This window comes from Zootoca vivipara, chromosome 5, assembly GCF_963506605.1.
Source record: "Zootoca vivipara chromosome 5, rZooViv1.1, whole genome shotgun sequence".
NCBI classification, from domain to species: Eukaryota; Metazoa; Chordata; class Lepidosauria; order Squamata; family Lacertidae; genus Zootoca; species Zootoca vivipara.
This window is the reverse complement of record NC_083280.1, coordinates 33,394,442-33,412,719: the sequence shown is the minus strand read 5'-3', so window position 1 is coordinate 33,412,719 and position 18,278 is coordinate 33,394,442. Positions and strand designations below refer to the sequence as shown.

Sequence of the window (18,278 nt, the reverse complement as noted above, 5' to 3'; positions counted from 1 at the left end):
ACTCAGAGGCTATTCCTGCGGAATGAAAGTGGCAGCGTTCAGAAAGCGTGCTTTTCTTCGCCGTAGTTTGCGCGCGCCGAACCTCCTTCCCGCCGCGTCTCTTCTCCCGCCGCCCCGCCCCTCCTCCTCCTCCTCATGAATATTCACGTATCTCCTCCCAGTGACGTTGCAGCAGTCCCGCGGTGAAAGCCGGAGAGCTGCTTTGGTCCTGGCAGTAAATCCTGCGAATGACTGAGCAGTAGCCGTCATCATCCTCTAGTCTAGCATACGCCGCGGCGCGCGCGCGGCAGCTCCAGCTTCTTCTCGCTTCCCTTTCCCTCCGCTGCCACAGCCCAGCGACACAAGCGGTCTGAGGGAGCGCGCGGCGCAGCCCTGAGCCTCCTCTGCCTCGACGAAGGGAGACGGCTGTGGCAGCAGCTGCGATAAAAGCCGAGGAAGAGGAGGAAGAGAAGAAGAAAGCGCGTCCTGCTCCACCGGGTTGCCGAGAGGATGAGACAGTGCTGGGAGTGGGCGCTGCTCCTGTGCGGGGTCGGCAGTCTCCTCGCCGCCAAAGGTAAGTGAAGTTTTCCTCCCTCCTCGCCTCGCCTCGCCTTCTCCTTCCCAGCGAAGCCAGGCTGCGCGCAGGTGTGAGGGGCGCCGCCTCGTCGGCTTGGCGCAAGCGCTTCCTTCCCGGGGCAATTCCGAGGGCGCAGGCGGCAGCGTTTGTTGTGTCTGGCGGGCTTGTTGCGCTTGGCGAGGCTCTGGTGGCACGCAGGGGGAGTTTCGTTCGCTTGGGCTGCCGTTGGTTTTGGTGCGGAAGAGGGAAGCGGGGAAGCTTCGTTGGCTGCACCTGGAAACAGCAGGTGCAGACGGGGACGCTCGCTCGCCTCGGAGAGAGGGGGTGGGTGGGAGGCGGCGAGGAAAAGGGACTCCCTCGCCGTTACGCATCCTTGAGGGAAAGAAGAGCCGGGGAAAGTTTGAGGCGTCGTGAGGGGAAGGGCGAGGGGAAGCCGCTGCCGGAGTTGGGGGGAATTGGGCAGGCGTGCTGGGAAGGTGAAGCGCCTCGCACACATCGCTCTCCGGAGACGGGCGCTCTGACCCTGGCGGGGCTTAAACAGATTGCTTGGCTGAGCGAAAGGCAGCCAGTGGCTGCAAATGAGGAGGCGAAACTGAGGCGGAATGTTTATTCGCCTTATGGGGCTCCAATCTAGAAAGGAGTCTGTTTTGCGTGGAGCTCTGGCCAAAAGGGTTTATTTGAAGGGGAAATTCGAATCGGTAGGGAAGATCGGTTGTGTGTACCGTCGTACACACTGAAACTTGGTATTTCGGTTCTTGCATCAGCAAAGTTGAAGACACCAAAACATTGACGTAGCCTGCCTAACATAGAAAATACTCGTTTTTCATTTTAGCTGGGGTAGCCCACTTGGCCCTGGAGTTCCCATGCATTCCACTTTGCAATGCTCCTCCTTGAAACACATTTAAGACTTTTCACCCTTGATATGATGTCCCTTCAATGGAAAGCAATGTTGTCAGAGAAAAAGGAAAACTTGGCAGGGAAAATAATAATAGTCTCTGTAGCATTAAACTACTTAGATAACCCCAGGTGGCTTTTGGTATTCCCTCTATGATGAAACATGTTATTCATAGATTTATTTTGATAGTATGCATTAGTAATTTCTGTTTTTAACCCAACTACTTTTGCTGGTGACATCTGTGGTTCACCTTGGCTCTCAAAAAGTAAATGATTTCCCCCTTCTCTGTCTTGCCTTTCTGCTGTGAATCTTTGTTATCTTAACTATTCAGTGTTATGCAGAAGTGGTGATAACTTTACTAAGCACTGCTTTGAAAATGCCACGGTTTCTTATTGCTCTTTGTGTATGCCTAGGACAAAACATTAACATTAATTCACATGAACTTGGAGGATTATGTTCTGAGAACCAGCAGAAATATAGATTATTTGAGCACAAGGCACAGAGGTCATCAGCTCAATTACTATAATCTTTGTGTTTTGCATGCAGTTTGATTGCAATATAGATTGCAAGCAATGGACAGAAATAGAGCAGCTGGCAGTTGTCCCTCTATTTATCTCCTTTAAAATAACCACCATATGATTTCCTTCTGGCAAACGTGAGTTTTGTTTGTAGGTGTTTGAGGAGTGTTATTCTATAAAGACTGGTGCATATGAATAGTGTCAAAGTTACAAATTCTACTTTACCACTGGGGGGCTGCAAAGTGCATTGTTAGACTTCTACAATTTTACATGATGTTTAGTGCTTGATATAAGAAGACTTTTTAATGACCATTATAGAGACATAAAAAGATGTCAACAAGGTATTATGCTTTCATTCCTGGTGAGGTATTTATATATGGAGAATCGCTGCAGTTGCCACCAGTTACTTTCCCATTGTGATTTTGTTTTCATTTGTGCAAATATGTGTGAAAATTTCAAGTTTTGGTTTCTTTATGAAGAGCAGCTGTAGACCATCAGATGAAAGGTACTACGATTGCAAAGAATGCTTGATATGTTTAATTGATTGCCCCCCTCCCAAAATGATATGTTTGGGGTCATGTATGTAAAGTGAGTTGCTTGGTAGCTTGAAGGAGGATGTTGTCTCCTTTGAGGTCTTTGTACACAGCTGATGTACTGTTTGGTTTACTTGGCAAGAGAGAGCTGCAAGTCAGCCCACCTCTTGTTATTTCTTATTTCTTGTTATTTCCTGCTGAAAAACAGAGGCTTCAGTGTCAAAGAAGATGTAAGTAACTGAGCAACTCACATGCTCACTACCTATACTGGCTAATGAAGAGAACTATCACTCTTTGGTTTGTTCTGTGTATGAACAAACACATCTCTATCTGCTGTGGTTCTGGGATGGTACCAGTTGCTACAAAGGTGCTCTGCTCCACTGCCATTCTGAGGATATCCTCTCAGCACCTAGCCTGCTAAAGTTTTGCGCATTGTGTGATTCTGTCAGGATGATGCAGGGAGCAAACAGTAGCATGAACTGGCTATAGTTCCCAATTGTAGTATGACTTACCCTCTTTATCTGTAAAGTATAAGGACTCTAGATGTATGAAAATACATACTCTATACCTGGATCCTTTTGCTTGGAGACATCACAAGCATGTTTGCTTGCTCATTCTGTGGCCTTGGAAAGAGCAGTAATACCTTTCCAAAAAACAACTCTGTGTCTACAAGTAAATTTTGGTATAGGGTTCAGTTCTGAATTTTATGACATGGGTTATATTAATTTTAGTTATTGTGAATCATGCTTTGAATCTTTGTTGTCTGGTGCCCTAGAACCTTTTTTGGCGAAGGGCAGATCACAAATATCTAAAACAGTCCATAACAGCTGCAACCAAAAGGGAGCCAGTATAACTTTGACATATTGAGATATATTCACATTTCTGTCTGTATAATCAGATACATTTATTACAAATATTTTATTTGCCACCACCAATGTACTTGGCACTTCTCTGAGTAATACAGACAAAAATACACCTCCCTCCTTCAGTGAAGTTGCAGTCGATGTATCAATAAACTAGAATATGTCTTACCGGCATCTTGCTTCTTCCTTATGCTTCACAATAAATTTGTATGCAGGGCACTTCACTGACATTAGAGTAAATTGTTCACAGTTGAAAAATGTTCTGCTGAAGACCACCAGTCTAAAGTTGCTATGGTAGATGTTGCTAGTTGTCGCCATTAGATGAGGCCAATAAACTGGCTTTACCAAGACTTTTGTGCTCTGCTTTAATGTGACAAGTCATATTGTTTGTAGATATTTAGCTTAACACAGGCCTACTTCATCGCAGGATACTTCAAGAAGCCCTGATACTCTTATGATATAGGTTAGTGGGTGTTTTGGATATAATATCCTTAAAATAATAAGGAAATAAGAAAAGAGCAAAGCTTGAGGAGCTTAAAGCTTATTGCCTGGTTCATGAATGAATGTCTGTTTAATCCAGGGAATGTCATAGGAACCAGACCACTGACTGTCTATATTAGGAGGTAGTCTAGTATTGAGAACATAGGAAACTGTCTCGTATCTAGTCAGCCCACCTGATTCATCTAGCTCAGTAATGTTTACACACTGGCTGGCAGCCACTCTACAGAGTCACAGGTTCAAGGACCGTCCCCAGTTCTAGCTGGAGATGCCAGTGGTTGATCCTGGGAACTGCGGCATTCAAAGCAGATCCAACACCACTGAGCCATGGCTCTTCAGTATTACTGAAAATATACTTAAAGTTGCTACAGTGTTTGGATTTCTTGAAAGTTGAGTTGCTGTACATCATGGGCTTGCGGTCATTGGCTATTTTTATATAAGACATTCTTACAGCAGCTCTTTTTGTATGGTAGATGTGTGACCTTGCACTATGAATCTTTCCCCCTGCTTTGTAAGCTATGCAAAAAGAAAACTCCTGACGGGAGTTACTCAGCACTAGAGAACATCTGATATGAAGTGTCAGTCCCTAAGGCAGCTTACAATATTTTATATCAGATACTGAAGAAAATACTTAGATTTGCTAAATCCTCATTTCAGTCTCTTTAAACTGCAACTTTGCCCTTGCCCTCTTTCTCAAAGTGTGTAATTCAAGGTCTCTTGAACAGTAACCTCAATTTTGCCTTACTTGCCTCAAAGAGATCCCCTCTTACTTTTAAGAGGATTATGTTAAGAAAATATATAATTTTAGCTAGCCCAGTGCAGGGGTGATAAGACATAGCTACCCTTAATAGCAAATTGTCATTAATGCTACTTAATAAGATATCTGTGAGAAAAATGGACAAAAAATTAGTAGCAAACTGATTTGAACTGCAACTTGTTTCTTCATCTGGTAAAATAATTGGCTAAACTGTGAAATATTAATACAGCCTAAGGTTATACAAGTTTAAAGTAAGTAGTACCTTTTAAAATAATGATATTTGATGTAGATGAAAATCAACTATATGTATTTCTCCCCACCAACACCACACAGATAGATTATGATGTGTCTGTTTCTAATGAAATGTTAAAAATATATACCTAATCTTTCCCGAAGCTACTTGGTCAGGCTGACAGAGAATCCACACTGATGTCCTAAATACTGATCCCTTCTTGTGCTCATAAATGTATTTCATGCTGTGCTTTTTTAAAATCTCAAGGTAAATCTGATTTCCCCAATATTTATAAAGCAATTTGGATCTATTGCTCAAGAGTAGCTTTAGATAATATGTTGTAGGTGCGGGTTCTAAACTGGAGTAACGGGCACTCCAGATCAGTGGAAAAACCTCTTCAGTTGAGCTATGGAAGATGGGAATGTTAACAGATCATCATACTGGGACTGAACCTATTTCACCTGAACTACGAGAGTGGTGTCTCTTTGTGCCCAACACAACTTGCAGTGAAATTTTCATTTAGTGCACCATGCACACATGTCCTATGGTAGCTTAGTTGTGATTCAGCTTGTGCTTGTGGTGGAGCAGTGATGTAGCTCCAGCACAGTTCTGTTCAAACAAGCCATGTCAACTTGTGAATTGAATTCTTACTGGAATGATGGCTATGTGAAAATATGGGTTACAGGTAGGTAGCCGTGTTGGTCTGAGTCGAAACAAAATAAAAAAATTCCTTCAGTAGCATCTTAAAGACCAACTAAGTTTTTATTTTGGTATGAGCTTTCGTGTGCACACGAAAGCTCATACCAAAATAAAAACTTAGTTGGTCTTTAAGGTGCTACTGAAGGAATTTTTTTATTTTGAAAATATGGGTGTTATTAGAAATGTGAAAAGCAGAAAGAACACAACAAATCATAGAGGATTCTAGAAGTGTAAAAGGGGTGGCTGAATCTGTAAGCACTAATAAATGTATACAGACTGTAGGGTGAGAAATACCACTCTTGGGGAGAGATAATGGAGACTTTCTGATATTTAAAGAGTCTAGCAAGAGCATCCTTTCCCGACTACCTGATGTTGAAGTGCAACTGCTCAAACTAGCCAGAACAGTCAATACTGGTAATCAGGGAAGACTATGAGTTGTATTCCAGGGATATCTGGAAGGCCGTGCTTGGGGAAGGCTGTGCTACAGGATTTAAACCAAATAATATTTGTGAACTGTTTCATTCTTCTTGCTTTGTCTCCCTCTTTAAATAACAATAATGCTTATATCTTGCTTCTTCTCATGAGTAGCTAACAACATACAAAATATAACAGTAAACAACAATTGAAGGTAAAGCATTAAAGCAAAATAAAAACATCACCTTAAAATACCATTAAATAATACACCACAATAAGCAATGCAGTTTTGCAAAATCATCTATGCTATATCCCGAAGGCCTGCAGCAATAGGTAACTTTTAAGCTGTTGTCTGAATAAACAGAAAACGGCAGCAGTAGAATCTGCAGTGGGAAATGGTTCCCCAAATGGACTGCTGCTGCTGCTGCACTGTGATATTATGTCATGGATGTTAGGGAAGTTTAAAAATAATCCAAATAGAAATACTACAAAATTTGTGTTCGTTTGTTTTTAAGAATTTGCTGTATGGTGCCACAGTATGCTGTTGAACCTACAGCAGAGTCTGCACATTGCAATGCTTTCAGATGAAATATAAATCACTCCATCTCAGTTTTCTTATTATCACCTGTTACCTTGATACTTTTTGATCTTGGAGAAGCATTTGTATTAATATAAAACCAGAGCCATGAGCCAGAAGCATTCTGAGTTGATGGTCTTCTTTCTTCCTCCTGGCAAGTCATACACTATGACTTGCGTAATCTTGTTTTCAGACATCATCTGTTGCAGTACTGGTATAATGTGAGTGTTCAGTCTGCATTGGTTGGAAACTACGATTACATAGTGTTGGATCCAGACTTTCCTCTTGGCCAGTGGCAGCATTTCCTGAGAGGAAGTTCAGCATCACTTCCCACAATGTCCTAGAGGTTTGTTGGGTGCTATATTGAGAAATGGAATTAGCAAAACATCATTTCTGTCCTCCCAGCCAATATGCTGTAGGTGGGGCTTTCCTTGAAGACGACAATTCAGAATGTTGAAAGAAGTGCAGAAGGCAACTAGACTACTGACTGGTTTGGCCGGAAGAATTCATATTACACTGCTTCTGAGAGAATTGTATTTTCTACCTATCCTATTCCCAATTCAAGGTCTTGTCTTTGACATACAAAACCTGTGCCTCCATGGAGAGGGAGGCGTCGAAGGTTACACCCAGACTCTTGAGATGGGAGTTGGCCCCCCAACCCCATGTCGTCCCGACCCAGCCAGAGGACCTCTGTCTTCGAAGGATTTAGCTTCAACCGGCTCCCACGTAGCCATCCAGCCACAGCTTCCAAGCACTTGGTCAGTGTGTCCAGGGCCGAGGCAGGGTGGCCGTCCATCAACAGATAAATCTGGGTGTCATCAGCATATTGATGACAACCAGCCCAAAACTCCGGACAATCTGGGCAAGGGGGCGCATAAAGATACTCAAAAGCATTGGGGAAAGGATTGCGCCTTGCGGGGCTCCACACACCAAGGAGTGCCACGGCGACAACTCCCTCCGTAGCGCCACCTTCTGTTCCCGACCTGAGATAAAGGAATGCAGCCATTGTTGGACTGTGCCCTGAATCCCCACGTCGGCAAGGCGGTGGTCTGAAAGTTCGTGATCGACCATATCGAAGGCTGCTGACAAATGTAAAAGAATCAGCAGTCCCGACCCACCTCGATCCAGCTGTCTATGGAGATCATCTGTTAACGCGACCAGAGCCGTCCTGGTCCCATGACCAGGGCGAAAGCCAGACTGAAATGGATCTAGAGCCTAAACATGACTGCTAATAACAACCTGACAGTTTTATGCACGCTGGTCGTGTGCTGATCAATGCACATTTGACAAATGATTTTAGGTGTATAAATAATGAAAAATAATATGTGCAGTTGCTCTTAGCAGGCACACAATGGTTGTTCTAATTATAAAATGTACTGGAAACAAGCTCTGAAAACGTGTTGGAAGAAGTACCACTGTATGTTGTGTCAGCAGGACTGTACAATGTACTCTAGTTAAATGAAATGGTGACTTCAAAATATAGATAGGTAGAACAAGTTAAGATGGCTTGCAGAAAAGGTTGATTTACTGTCCTCAGCTAAGCTTTTCAAAAATACTGCCAAAGTTAAATATAGTGTAGAAGGCACTGATATTTATGAGGCAGCTGAATAGCAATCTTATTTAGAGTAAGGCTTTTAAAAGAAGACAAAGTTAACATATCCTAGCAACTGAAATTGAATAGTAACTTATCTACCATAGTTATTCATTCAAGAAATAAATAAATTGTAAAGGTCTTTGTTAACTTTGCCCAGTTCTTTCACTGTTAGCTAAAATGGAAAAGATTCTCTATACTGCTTTGACATACTCTGGGCTGTTTATAGCTGTCTGTATTGTCTAAATGGTCCATGGAAACTAGTGAAGAGAAGGCTGAATATGAAAGCTTTAGTAGAGAAAGGAATATGCGGTTCTATGCTTGAAGTGTTCCTTTTTAAATTAAAAATTCAACATAATAAAGACAACAATGTAATTGAAATTCCCATTACGGATAGGAATTATTAAGATGAACTAAAATACATTAATTTAAACAAAAGAGGTGTGTGGCTGTAATAGCTCTTCACATTATGAAACAGTTGCCCAGTAGCTTCTAGAAATATAACCTTAACCCATAATATTATTTACATTCTGCTGTGTGTGTGTGTGTGTGTGTGAGAGAGAGAGAGAGAGAGAGAGAGAGAGAGAGAGAACACAGAAGCTTATATCCAATGCTTCCCCCTGCACCCTCAAAATCTGTTCCAGATGACTGAGGGACCTTCTAGTGCAGAAGTTGGGGGCTGGAGGGGAGATTCTACCAGTGAATCTACTGTTGGCTCAGTTAGAGACTTACAAATGTTTTAACTTGGTTGAGTTGGATATTATCTATATGAAACCAAAGGTCTTCTAGAGTTCTGCAGAACCATTGTTTGCTAATGTAACTTTTTGCAGAGTGGGAATAGAAAGTATGCATCTGTGTTATATGTAGTAAATCCAATTTGCTTTTTAATAGAAAGTATGCATTATATGTAGTAAAACCAATCTGCAGATAGATAGATAGATTAGATTAGAGATATATATTGCTGGAAATTCTTATGACTTTTCATAAAGAAGACTGTATGTGTTGCCCCATCCTCATTTTAATTTTTGTACTGGATTAGTTCTGCCAGCCAAAAAAGTTCATACGGTTTTCACAAAAGGCAGCTTTACAAAAAACTTGGTCCCCAAAGCAGCAGAATACGGCTGCAACATCTCCCAATAGCAGCTAAACACATGGTGTGAGCTACCTGTACAATGAAACATGTGAATGACCTGGGCCCTGAATGTTTTAAGGAACACCTTGCTCTGTTTACAGGTAGGTAGCCGTGTTGGTCTGAGTCGAAGCAAAATAAAAAAATTCCTTCAGTAGCACCTTAAAGACCAACTAAGTTTATATTTTGGTATGAGCTTTCGTGTGCATGCACACTTCTTCAGATACACTGGAAACAGAAGTGTCAGACCCTATATATATATACAGAGGGTGGTGGGGGTGGGTGGGAATGGGAATGATTGCCAACGGTGCCCTTCAGCTCTCTATATTGGACAAACAGGCCAAACCCTACGCCAAAGGATAAATGGACATAAATCTGACATCAGGAACCATAAGACTGAAAAACCAGTAGGAGAACACTTCAATCTCCCAGGACATTCTATACAAGATCTCAAAGCAGCTGTTTTATTACAGAGAAATTTCAGGAACAGACTGGAAAGGGAAGTTGCTGAATTGGAAATCATTACCAAGCTTAAAACCATGGAAGCACCTGGGATGAATAGAGACATCGGATTCTTATCTCATTATGCATGATCAAGCTTTCTTTAGCACCTCAGCCCAGGACTAATTGCAGCCATCAGCAGCCATTAACATCCATCTACAGGTTTACCACTCCCATCAGCCCATCTCCCATTCCCACCCACCCACCCCCACCACCCTCTGTATATATATAGGGTCTGACACTTCTGTTTCTAGTGTATCTGAAGAAGTGTGCATGCACATGAAAGCTCATACCAAAATATAAACTTAGTTGGTCTTTAAGGTGCTACTGAAGGAATTTTTTTATTTTACCTTGCTCTGTGTTTATATGTGTAATGTATATATGCATTTTAGATCCCACCTTTGTAGTGGTGATAAATCACTAGAAAGTGGCTAACAACAATTAAAACCAGTCATAAAATATAATAACATTCTATGAAATGATACATGTACCCTCATGTCACAAAATTATAAAATAAAAAGGAATGCAAAGGAATATGCAAAATATTTTAATTGAGGAAAAACAGACCATACAAAATGTGTATTTATGCTAGCATGTCACCAAACAATCATGTATTCTTGATAAAAATCTTATATTAGCTTACAAAATTGAAATAAACCAGTACCCTAGATATACCTTGAATATGACCTTGCTTACAATAGATGAATGAATGCCTGTGTTCATCTTGTTTTATCATTTGAAAAGGATGAATTGTGACCAGATGGTTAATATAATTTTAACAAGGACTGCAGACCAGGAAAGGCTAAACCTATTTGGATGAATTTGAATCAGCAGGATTTGATGAAATTCACTCCAGGGTGCTAAATCTCCAAACAATTAGATATTTTATCCAGGAAGTCATGGATAACAGATGAGATCCTAGATGGTTGTAGAGGAAAACATGGTGCCCCTTTGTTCAGAAACAGCAAAGAGAAGCATCCCTGATTCTTTAACATATTGTTGTCAAAACACTTGTATCGTCTTCTAATGTTTTTACTGTTTAACTTTTGAATGGTGTATACTGCCTTGTTGCATTTTTATGGACGTGCAGTTATAAATATTTTAAATAAGTAAGTAAATGTGTGGGCACCCAGAATGTCTAAATAGTAAACCAGCAAGGGCTGCTTCTTTTGAAAAGTTGGTTAAACAGAATTTACCCACTAGCCACAAATAACAAAACAATACACAGCCAGCCAGTCATTTTCAAGAAGGAATAAAGGAATATTTAGGAATAAAGGGTAGAATCAAATCCATCCTCCTGTCCTGTGAAGTGCTGCTGCTCTAGGCTAAGAAGTCATAGGTTCACCATCACTGGGTTAAACAAACACCCAGTCAACTGCTGCTAGCTCACTCAAATCAGACACGATGGGTAAGGGTCAATGGAGCATGTAGTTTACTGAATGGCCACAAGCACCCTGCCTGCATCACTAGGCCTTAGAAGCCGAAACTGATCTCATAATACTATACCAGATAATGTACAACTCATTCAGACCTGCCAAAGAAATGGCACCCGAGTTTCTATTGAGACGAGCAGCTTAAAGTGTCTTTCAGAATTGTCACAGCAGCCTTCTAAGGCATGGGTGTCAAACTCAAGGCCCGGGGGCCAAATCCGGCCCGCCAGACCTCGTCATGTGGCCCGCCAAGCGCCCCAGCCAGCGGGACCCAGCAGCGGGACCTTGCTGCTGAAGCGCCGTGCTGACAAAGCGCCGACAAACAGCTGGGGCCTGGGGTGGTAGAAAGGCGGCAGGAGCAGCGCTGCGTGGAGTGCCACGAGCCACAGCAGGAGAAGGAAGAGGCAGCTTGCCGGGTCAGCGCCCAGCAGCACCGCACGGAGAGTCCCGAGCCTCCTCCTGCCATGGCTCGGCGCCTGGAAACGGCTGCTGCTGCTGCTGAAGCACAAGCACAGACAAAGCACCCAGCAGCGCCGCGTGGAGGAGGAGGAGGATTCAAAGTGCTACAGAGCACTGCTGCGTCCCAGAGGCTCGGCACTCTCCATACGGTGCTGCCGGGCACCGACCCGACAAGCCGCCTCCTCCTCTTCTTGCCTCACCTCCTCCTCCTCCTGCCGCGGCTCAGCCTCATGAACGTGAGCTCAGCAGCGGCTCAGCCTCATGGACGTGCAACTCTGAGGCTTTACCCACGTCTGCTAAAACGGACACCCGCTGCCTCACGCTGCACGGGAAATGCTTTTTGCCCCTGGGTCCCTTCGCGCTCTTTTCTGGCGCTGAATCAAGGCGGCGACACCCCCCTTCCCTTTCTTTCTTCCTCTCTCTCGTTCTTATTCTTTCTTTCCCTCTCCTTCCTTCCTTCTTTATCTCTGTCTTCTCTCCGTCTTTCTTTTTCTTTCCTTCTTTATTCCCTTCCTTCTTTCCTACTCTTCTTTCTCTCCCCTCTTTCCTTCCTCTCTCTCTCCTGCTCCCTCTTTTCCTTCTTTCTTTCTTTCTTTCTTTCTTTCTTCCTTCCTTCCTTCCGTCCTTCCGTCCTTCCCATCTTTCTTCCTCTCCCTCATTCTTATTCTTTCTTTCTACTTCCTTCCTTCTTTCTCCCTTTCCGTCTTCTCTCCCTCTTTCTTTTTCTTTCCTTCTCTCCCCTCTTTCCTTCCTCTCTCCCTCCTGCTCCCTCTTTTCTTTCTTCCTTCCTTCCTTCCTTCCGTCCTTCCCATCTTTCTTCCTCTCCCTCATTCTCATTCTTTCTTTCCCTCTCTACTTCCTTCCTTCTTTCTCCCTTTCTGTCTTTTCTCCCTCTTTCTTTTTCTTTCCTTCTTTATTCCCTTCCTTATTTCCTACTCTTCTTTCTCTCCCCTCTTTCCTTCCTTCCTTCCTCTCTCCCTCCCACTCCCTCTTTCCTTCCTTCCATCCATCCATCCATCCTCCCTCCCTCCCTCCCTCCCCTCCTCTCCCCTCCCCTCCCTCTACCTCTCCTCAGAAACATAGGATGCTGCTTTATACTTCTGGCCCTTAAACCCTGGAACCAGGAGAGCAGCTCCAGTGAGTCAACCTCAGCCAGTCCCTTTGGTGAAGGGTGGTGGCTCACTGGCAGAACATCTGTCCTGCATGCAGAAGGACCCCAGCATCTCCAGGTACCAGTAGCTCTGCAAAGCTCCTGCATGAAACCCTAGCGAGCCTCCACCACCCAGTGCAGTTACCAAAAATCTTTTTTCAATAAATTGTACAATAATTGTACATTTGAATATCTACTTGCCATTATTCTGACTATGTTTCTGCTTTCAGCGCTAGTTATTACTTACATTATTACAAAAAACAGTAATAATTGAATGCAGTGACAATAATTTATGATAATAAAGAGTGGACACATAGTCCTACAGATACAACCGGCCCTTTGAGGGTGACCAAACTGCTGATGCGGCCCCCGATGAATTTGAGTTTGACACCCCTGTTCTAAGGACAGAGCATCCTGTTAAGCAGGCTAGATATTAACAAGCCCTATACCACTCAAAATAGCTTTTCTGGATGTCTCCTTTAAGATGAAAGTAGCTCTATTTTACTTACAATAAAAACCTTAACATAATCATTCTATATACAAACCACCACACCAGAAGAAAAGACAGACAGACAGAAACCCTGGCTCTTTCTGGCCTGTTCTTATAGTCAGCATGACCTTGACAGAAAGAGATGACAGAACCAGTTTGAACTGGCTGTTCAGCTTCTCTGAAGGACTAACCAAAACCTCAGGAACCTTCTGCTTGTTTCTAGGCAGAATAGAATCTTGCTTGTCAGCTGGAAACTTCCAGTTTGTATCACACAGAGAAGCTTCCAGAACTTTCTTGAATTGATTAGAATTGAAAAAAACTCTACAAATTAGATCAATACTTTCTGTACCAAAAATAAATGTATACCTAACATTGCAGAACATATTTTTTTTTGTCTGCACATTTGTTCATGTACTCAAAAAGAATTTTTAGTATTTGACAATGCCTTCCTTTTTCAGAAGCCATGTTGACTTTCCTCAGCTTAGGTTTTGTTTGCTCTCGTTCTCTTTCCATGTTTGTGCCCAGCAATTCTTTCACTTCATTAAAACAGACTATATTTTCCTAGCAATATTCCTGGACAAGCAGATTATTTCTGCTGAGATGGTCTCCATGCTCCCTGCTGCAAAGCAAAAACATACACAGCAGGTCATGCTCAGCAGCTAATCTTATTCCTTTAACTCTTATGTATGATCTGCATAATGTTTAAGTTCTACAGCTCACATGAAAGATTCACTGGGTACAATTCAGTTTCTAAAGTGCTTTGGGGAAGCAAAAAATATGAAAAATAATTGAAAATGAGTCAAGCTACTGATTTCTTAAAACTGGTGTCCTCCCTACAGTTAATTAAGTTGTCTTTGTTTTTAAGATTTAACATAAGATACATAATGCTTTTTCTCTAGAAAAATAGGTATTGGTACTCACCATGAAATTGTTACACTAAGTGTCACACTTTTTAATAACAAAAAGAGGTGCTGGTGCTACGTATCATTGAGTAGTCCCTGAAAAAAGCACTGGTTATACACCTGGTAGATTCCCTCCCTCCCTCTCACTATTCTCTCGTGGTCTCATTTATAGAAAGCAGAATCCTGCCCAATCCTGTGAAGTAAAATTACAATAGCTATTTGTAAATTTCACCTGCTTTTCACCAGTGTGGTGTAATTGGTTGGCCCAGTGTGGAGAATGCTGGTGTTTACTGAGTTCTTGCACATAGATGTAAAGCTAAATCATAGTTTGTTTGGTTTAATTCTAGGCTATATTTGTATGTCTGAACCTGGCTAGGCTCACTAACCAAAGCTTGTTTGATGTCAATGAACCAGAATCTGAAACCATGGTTTTGTTTGTGAATTGCAGTTCGTGCTACATGTGCTTTGTCACTATGTTCAAGTTTGGTAGTCTCGTTTAATCCTGGTTCTCTGTGTCACCCTGCCCTTGTTTCCTGCTGGGCTACAAGGACATGAGAAAATATATCAAATGAAACTGTTCATGTAACTGTTGTTGGTGTTTTCATAGCAACATACCCCTTTCCTCACTTACCCGGTACCTCTTCACTAAAAATTCATTCTCCAGTTTGGCTGCTTAGCGTTGCAGCAAGCCATGCAAATAATGTGTTTCAGAAGTATCATAGTATTATGATTATTATTATTTTACCAATTACCTAACAATGGATACATGTTAAAATCACACTTCTGCTCTTATCAAGCTATACTAACTGTTCAACAGATGCAGTTGTACTTAAAAGCCTCCACAAATATTGCCACCACATCCACCACCTCACTCACTCCCCACTAAGCTCTGTTTCTGCAGCAATCTATTCACACAAACACAACAAATTTGTGTTCAGAATCCTGTGGCTCTTGGAAATAAGAATCTGGATTTGCACTGTTCTTGGTATAATTTTACTTTAGAGTTTCTGCTTTGCATACAGTTACATGGATACTAATGTTCTTCCTTGCCGAATACCCTTGTCCTGCTTGCCCACGGAAAGTCCTGGAGTGGATTAGTCTGTACTTGCCCCAATGTCCCATGGCTTTCTGAAATTCTGATGTGGATCAGGGCAGTCTCGAGCAGGTCGCGTGCCCTGATGCTGAGGGGGGGAAATCACTCTGGCGCCCCCGCCCTCGCAGGACGCAGCATGGTTTCCGCACGGCGCCCTGCCTACCGGCCCGGCGCCCTGGCGCACCGCGCCACCGGGGGGCTACCTAGAGCCGGCCCTGATGTGGATGAAGAAATGGGTCTGCTATAAATACTATGCCAAGCTATTGATAGTACCCTGTTTCTCCGAAAATAAGACGTAGCCATTAAATAAGACGTAGCAGGATTTTTAAGTATTCAAGGAATATAAGCCATACCCCAAAAATAAGACATAGTGATAGGTGCAGCAGCAATGCCGGCCGCGGCAGGAGGAGGAGGAAAAAATAAGACACCCCCTGAAAATAAACCATAGTGGGGGTTTTTTGAGGAAAAATAAATATAAGACGGTGTCTTATTTTCAGAGAACGGGTAGCTGTTTTTCTGTTTGTTTAGCACTAAAGTTTTAGTATGGAAAAATACCAATGGAAAAAGTGGCTGCTGCAGGAAGAATTTTTATTCAGGAGGGCTAGAAGGAAATGTTTAACAAAGAGGGCTAAGCAAAGGCAAAATATGTGATCTGAAGAGGAAACAAAAAAAAACCTCAAAGAGGACTAATAGAGGAAGGGAGAGATGCTTTATAGAGAAGGTGCTTATTATGTGTGGTGACCTGAATTTGCAAAGAGGTTATCTTTGGGGGCAATTGTAGGTTAATCAAAACAAAAGTAACCATCATGAATCACACCAATTAAGTTTCCTGCCTTAGAGTTGTTGCAGTCACATAGGCATCTTAATCAACTGGATCATATATAAAAGGTCTCTCTGTGTACTTGGCAGAAGTTGATGATTATTGGAGGGAAACCAGCAGTCTCGAGGGAAAATTAATGGCAGAATTAAAGGTGTCTGGTGCATTAGATGTGGCACTGGATTCAGAGGGCTAGTTAGGCTTCCACATACATGGCTCATGATGCAGGGATATTTTCTTCTGCAGCAGCCATTCTTGGTAGGATATTTGGTGAGCACTACCACAGCTTCCCTTTATGATTGAAAATTCTTCAATAAAATATCAAAAAAATTAAAAATGACAGGGGCTTCTCAGCAGTGGGTCTCCATCAAATGCTTGCTCTGTTGTGGTGTGTCTGTCTCCCTCAGTACCGACCTACTATATATATATATATATATATATATATATATATATATATATATCCCTGTTTACCCAGGCATTTAATGGCTGAAAGATACTGGTAATGGAAATCTTGAAATTAGTAATTGTGAGCTTTATGGTTGATTTAGGTGTCTTTAGATGGTTTTCAGTTGTTTTAAAAATATTTTTATTTTATTTTAAATTGTATTGTAATAACATTTTGATGTTTGTCACCCTTGGTGCCTTTTAGATGAAGGGCAGGATAGAAACATATTTATTCATTCAATTAATGATGTTGATGACCTGTGTTGGATTTTTTCATTATGGTGATGATTTTTGGACAACTGTATATAGAAGCAGAGTGTATCTCTGTGGCACTGAATGTTATTTTCATGTCTGATATGCCATATTTATTTACAGTTGCTCAACTTTTCATGAAGCTAGACCTGAAGAATTGGGTTTAGACTTGCTTGCAGTATTGGCTTGTCTGATTGGATCATTAAGGCTGCTGCTTAATTACAGTATCGGTTGCATGAATCTGGATGTGAAGCTTAGTGTAGTCTTTCAGGATGATGGATGGGAATTGATCCAGTCTTGACAACTTGGTGAGATAATGAGACTTTAGTGACATTCAATATTAACTGATTGCTTAATCAACAAAGCTTTGCATATGAGTGACTTTTTTTTTAAGGCAGGTGCTGAGAAATCATGTTAATCATAGCAGGACTGCTTACATCAAATGCAGGCAGAAATATATTGAGGGTTTTTTTTGGGGGGGGGAGCTTTCAAAGACTTTACTCAAATGCCATGCAACTAATTACTTGGGGCAAAGTTTCATCCCTGTTCTGCCATAGCTGCCAAGTTATCCCTTTTTTAAAGGGATTTTCCCTTATGCTGAATAGGCTTCCTCGCGAGAAAAGGGAAAACTTGGCAGCTATGTGTTCTGCTCATCTGCCACCTCCTACTTTCTACAACTGTTGACCCCATCATTGGCATGAAAAGTGAATGGTGAATTCTGCATGTGCAGTGAAGCTTCTGATATTTCAATTCATACACCTCTTCCTCTAAATAGCAGTTCACTGTGCTGCTTTACAGACTTGTGAAATTTTGGGGAATTCTAAATAGAATCATAGAACTGTAAACTGGAAGGGACACCGAGAGTAATCTACTCCAACCCCCTGCAATGCAGAAATATCAACTAGAACATACATGACAGTTGGCTGTATCCAACCTCTGCTTAAAAACTTCCAAGGAAAGAGAGTCCACCACATCTCATGGGAGTCTATTCAACTGTCACAACTGTTTAGGCGAAATCTCCTTTTTTGTAACTTAAATCCATTGGTTCTGGTCCTAGCTTCCGGAGCAGTAGAAAACAGGCTTGCTGCATCCTCCCCATGTGACAGCCCTCTAGTTAATTGAAAATGGCTATCATATCTCCTTGCACTCTTCTCTTTACCAGGCTAAACATACCCAACTTGCATCTTGAAACATTAAGTAAACTTGAAACAGCCAGGAAGCTTTTTAACCAATGCATCAGCAGCTGTAATTTGTAAGAGCTAGGCATTTCTTATGGACGTAATTGATGTAGTAGAAGGGAAGTGCAGTATAATTCTGATTTTAAATTAGATTCTGTATCATACTCTAGTAAATTAATATAATCTGTTATGATTTATGCTGCATTATTGTTTCAAACAGGTATTCACTGGATTCCTTCAGTTTATTCAATACAGCCCAAGGATGAAGCCACTGTTTCTCTGATGCTAAAGCAATATCAT

General features: G+C 42.0%; 1 protein-coding gene across 1 annotated transcript in view; it reads left to right on the top strand.

Annotated features, from left to right (window-relative positions):
- The first annotated feature begins 292 nt into the window (after positions 1 to 292).
- The window catches only part of CLSTN2 (calsyntenin 2), a 343,593-nt gene continuing 325,607 nt past the window's right edge, over positions 293 to 18,278 (top strand). Inside the window, exon 1 of the mRNA XM_035132736.2 lies at positions 293 to 553. Coding sequence (XP_034988627.2) covers positions 490 to 553 — 64 coding nt within the window. The 5' untranslated portion in view covers positions 293 to 489. The remainder of the gene's footprint in view (positions 554 to 18,278) is intronic.